The 5,169-nt window shown below is 41.0% G+C and overlaps 1 protein-coding gene across 1 annotated transcript in view; it reads right to left on the reverse strand.

Annotated features, from left to right (window-relative positions):
* Positions 1-1,197: 1,197 nt before the first annotated feature.
* The window catches only part of LOC130586030 (transcription factor COE2), a 13,363-nt gene continuing 9,391 nt past the window's right edge, over positions 1,198-5,169 (reverse strand). The window contains exon 6 of the mRNA XM_057386731.1: positions 1,198-1,270. Within this exon, the coding sequence (XP_057242714.1) occupies positions 1,198-1,270 (73 nt within the window). The remainder of the gene's footprint in view (positions 1,271-5,169) is intronic.

The raw sequence follows: 5,169 nt of genomic DNA on the forward strand, positions 1-5,169 counted from the left end.
GTTCTCATTTCCAGGAGGGAGTGGAAAAATAACAGCAGAGCCCTTCGGATCTAAATGCGGTCCCCGGAGCAAAGGTCACGGCAGAAATGTTTTACTCGGCATCGGAACTTTTGGAATTCTTTCAAGGAGAAGAAAAAGCCCAACAACAACAACAGGGTTGGGGTTTTTTTTTCCCACTGAACTGTTCCTTCCTTTTCAAACATAGATGGAAATTCAAGGGGTTTGGTGAACGTTGGGGAATTTCCCCAGCAGGTAAAAATAGAACAGGGGGAAATGTAAAAATATTATAAAAATATTATAAAAATAKTATAAAAATATTATAAAAATATTATTTAAAAAAAAACACCTTAGGAAATCACCGCAGAACTTTATTCGAACCACCTTTGGTGCTCTGAGAGCCAAACCGAGTCCAGGAGGAGTAATGACCAAGAAATTTTCCTTTGTAGAAAGAGGCGGAGCAGTCCAGACCCAAAATTGCCTCTCAACCCATCCACTCAGCACCAGCTCCAGGGAAAAGGGACCCTTGAATAGAATAATTCACGGGAAAATATTTTTTCCCTGGATTTCCTTATTTTCTGCCGCCCTTCMGGAGCCCTGGGATGAGTTCTCCTCTTTGCCCATTTTCCCAATCTGAAATTGGGATTCCAACCACAGTGAGTTTCACGAGGCAGCTCATTGAGCCCACCCCAAAATAATCCAAATTTTTGAGGTGCCAGTCCGTGGTTGAACAAACTGCTGCTCTCCCTGTCTGTGTTATCGACCCAAAAATTGGCAAAAAACCCAAACCTGGAGCTGGGACTGAGCCACCCCCAAAATCATCATTCCACACAAAATTACCCACAATCGCCAAAGTGTCAGGTTTAAAGGCATTTCTGGGTTTTCATCTTTTCTTTCCTCCCCACATTTTTATAAAAATATTGGGGTTTTTTTTTGTTAAAGGGATATTTCTGGAGCTGTCAGGCTTGCTCCGAGCTTTTCCCACCCCAGAAATCCACTTGGATCCTCTCCCCGGTGAGGGCAGAACATTCCGGAAGCACCCACGGGATATTCGGTCACAATAAAAACCAAGCACCACTTCATTCAAAAATATAAACATCAATTCCATCAAGATCCCCAAACAGCAGCCACAGTGAGAAATTCAAAGTGAAAAACCAACAATTTTTGGGTTGATTTTGCAGGAAAACGAGGATTGGTCTCCTACCTGTCRATGATCACRGGGTCGGACGGGGTCTCRTTTCTGTTGCCACAACTTTTCTTCTCACAGCACCGACTGCAGAGGGAAAAAAACCAAAATTAAAGAACTGAGAGCAAAGAACCAGCACAGAAAACTCTCCCTCACAGCCAAAATTGTGAAAATTCTGCTTTTCCAGAAGGGAAAAATGAAGAGAATTGGGTGCCCAAGATCTGGTTGGCTCCAGTGGGAGTTTGGCATTCCCCGTGATCCATTCTGGATTTCCAGCCAGAAATGAGCAGCAGAATGGTCACATTTGCCAGAAATGAGCAGCAGAATGGTCACATTTCTCAGAAATGAGCAGCAGAATGGTCACGATGGACACCCAGGTGAGATTTGTGAAGGGAAGTGATTGACAGACGTCAAAATGTCATTGCAGGCAGGAAAAAAACAGATTATGGAGGGATCGAATCCATCAGAAGGGGTTGGAACTGACTGTGAGCAGCCTGATGGCTTGGGTTATTCCAATAATGTTATTTTTTTAATATATATTATTAATTTTTTTTTAATTAAATATCTCAGTTTTACATGAAAACGTCAACGCCGTATGAAAAACCAGAAACTGAAAGTTTCCGAGATCTTACAAAGGGTTTAAAGAGAAGTTTTTCAGGTGGGCTTTTGCAATCCCTTTGCAATTGTTTCGGCTACAAACCCTTAAATATTCATTTACACACATTTTATTGCGATATTAACAATAAATAATCACAAAAATTATGAAATCAAGGGACAGGCCATGATTTTATTTCCATTGATGCAATCACTGACRTGAGTGATGCTCCTTCCACCCACAGCAGCTGAGCAGCAGAAGTTTAACAGATTTTGAAACCAATCCTTGCTCTGAAATCATCAATTTTAATTTTAATAATTTGAAAAATCGAAGATTTAAGTTCAGGTTTTTTGTTCCAGCCGAAGCCAACACAGGAGCGGGGAGGATGGAGGCCCCAAAAACTTTCAAAAGCTTCCACCAAAAGCCCCACATCCCCCAAAAGTCACCAGGTTGGGTTCTGATCCCAAAAAAAGCCTTTCCAAAGGAGTTTTCCCCGATTCTGCAGAGGTTTCTGTTCAAATTCGCACAAATTTTGGTTMGAATTTCTTCATGGGATGGAGAAATTGCTTGGGGTTTTTTGCACAGGGGTGCTGAATGTGTCTGCAAATTCCTCACGTGGTCTGGATACCCCGATTTTCCAACCAGGGAGCAGTTCCAAGTGCAATAAACCAAATAAATACATTAAAAAATAAAATAAATATATAAAAAAATCTTTATTCACCAAAGGCAGTATAAAATACAATAGTGGGGATTTTTTTGTGATGTAACGCAATGTAAAATGACATCATTTTTTTCTCCATGTCCAATATTCAATCACAAACACCAAAAATGAACATTTAGCCAAAACCCTCTTSCAGCTGGGAAAAATCCCAACATTTCCCTCTGAGTTTTTGGGAAGCTCCTGCTCTGGGGTTGGAATTGCCCAGTTCCAGCTCTGTTTGAACAGCAGCTCCAAAACTCCTCCAACATTCCTACATCCCTCCTTTCCTCAAACCTGCGCTTACCCATCCGTGCTGCTCCTTTTAAAATAAAAGGAAACACTAAATATTTAAAAATCCCCGGGGCAGCCCCTGGAGCTGCTGTAAATTGTCACAGCTCCATCGACTTCAGCGCCGCTCGGGTAATTCACACCRGCTCAGAACATCACCCTCCTCCTCCTCACAACTTTATTTTAAGTGGATTTTTTATGGATTTTGCTGCCTGATCGTTATTTAGGAAGAATTGCGGGGTTTTGTACCAGGAGCTGAGGTTGGAGATGTTTTTTAAAGGAGAAAATAATGATCAACCAACTAAAAAAAAAGCGGAAAATCATCTCAAAAGAATATAAATTTGGGATGTGTTTATGGCTGATGGAGCAAGAAAAATAATGGAAAATAATATTGGGAATTAAAACCTTGCTGCTCTACAAGTGAAGAACTGTAACAAAGCAAAAAAACAAAAAAAAAAGATATTAAAAATATTTCTGTGGCACTTCCAGGGATGGTGCCACTTCTTGGGCATTTGAATTCTGTGAGATTGAGCCCAACTTGGCTGAGTTCAGAAAAAAAGAGAATCTCTTTTTTATTTCCATTCCAACCATCCTTGCAGTTCTGAACTTAGTAATATTCAAATATTGTCCCCCTAAAACTCTGGCTTAAAGCTGAAAGTCTCCAAATTTTTCATCGATTTCTGCATTTCTATCACTCCTGGGGGACAGATCTTTGTTAGTGAGGGACTTTYCCCAAAAAGATGAAAAATAAAAGTCTTGATGGGGAAGAAGAGCCACGTTCAGCGTTTGCACACGAATCAGAGTGGGTCTGAGGAGGTTTCGGCCCAACATTTTAGCAGAAATCCTTTTTTCATCTCTAAATTCTCATTCCCAAATATTTCACCCCATATCCRAGCACGGCCAGTCCCACTGGGTCAGTTCTATGACCGGTTCCAATTTCAAAAAAAATCCAAAAAACCCCAACTTTGGTGCTCCAGGATGAAGCCTCCAATATTTTCTTTGAGCAAATTATCACCGTGACTTCACCAAAATCTGCATTTCTGCTGCAATGCTGASCGGGGACACCTTTAGAGGTGTTTAATTGCTTAAAATGAGAAGATTGAGGCTTAAGATGATTTTTTACAGCTTTTGTTGGATGGTTTCCCCTGTAATTAGATCTAAATGGGGAAAATGATGGCTGGTGTTAAGAATGGCCCAGAAAAAACCTAAAACCAAACCCAGAACCAACCCCAACTCTAAAAACGAAACACGCCAAAGTCAAATCTCTGCCCGTTGCACTAAAAGTGCTTAAAATTCACCCTCAACTTTTCCTCCCCGAAGAAAAAAAACCCCAAAAAAGAAGAAAAACCAAAAAAACCTCAAAATCTGTCTCTAATTTCAAATTGAAGCTTGCAGCATGGTACCAAACTCAGAACCAACCCAGAGCCAACCGAATACGCCAAAACCAAGTGTCCATCCATCGGGCTAAAAACACTTTGAAAATTCACCCCTCAACTTTCCCTCCCCAAAACACACTCAAAAAAACCCAAAAAACCCCAAAAATCTGTATCTAATTTCAAACTCAAACTTGCAGCATGGTATCAAACCCAGAACCAACCCAAAACCCTACCAATTGAACACGCCAAAGTCAAACGTCCATCGTGCTAAAACTGCTCTAAAATTTCCCCCTCAACTTTCCCTCCCCGAAACACGCCCCCCAAAAAAACCAAAAAACCAAAAAATCTGTCTCTAATTTCAAACTCAAGTTTGCAGCATGGTACCAAACCCAGAACCAACCAAACACTCTAAAGCCAAACCTCCACCCATCACGCTAAAAACACTTTTAAAATTCACCCTTCAAATTTCCCTCCACAAAAACAAACAAAAAACCAAAAAATCTGTCTCTAATTTCAAACTGAAACTTGCAGCATGGTACCAAACCCAGAACCAACCAGAACCAACCCCAACTCTACCAACAGCACACGCCAAAGCCCAACCTCCACCCATCATGCTAAAAACGCTTTTAAAATCCACCCCTCAACTTTCTCTCCCCAAAACAGCCCCCCCAAAAAAACAAAAAACTGTCTCTAATTTCAAACTCAAGCTTGCAGCATGGTACCCAACCCAGAATCAACTCCAACCCAACCAACAGAGCACACCAAAGTCAAACATCCATCGTGCTAAAAATTTTAAAATTCATCCCTCAACTTTCCCCTTTCCCTCCCCAAAACACCCCCCACCAAAAAAAAACAAAAAAACAAAAGATCTGTCTCTAATTTCAAACTCAAGATTGCAGTATGGCACCAAACCTAGAACCAACAACAACCCTACCAACCAAACACTCCAAAGCCAAACCTCCGTCCATCACTCTAAAAACACTTTTAAAATTCATCCTTCAACTTTCCCTCCCTGAAACACCACCCC

The sequence above is a fragment of the Malurus melanocephalus genome, unplaced genomic scaffold, assembly GCF_030028575.1.
Source record: "Malurus melanocephalus ecotype Western Australia unplaced genomic scaffold, MMel_1.1 scaffold_1039, whole genome shotgun sequence".
NCBI classification, from domain to species: Eukaryota; Metazoa; Chordata; class Aves; order Passeriformes; family Maluridae; genus Malurus; species Malurus melanocephalus.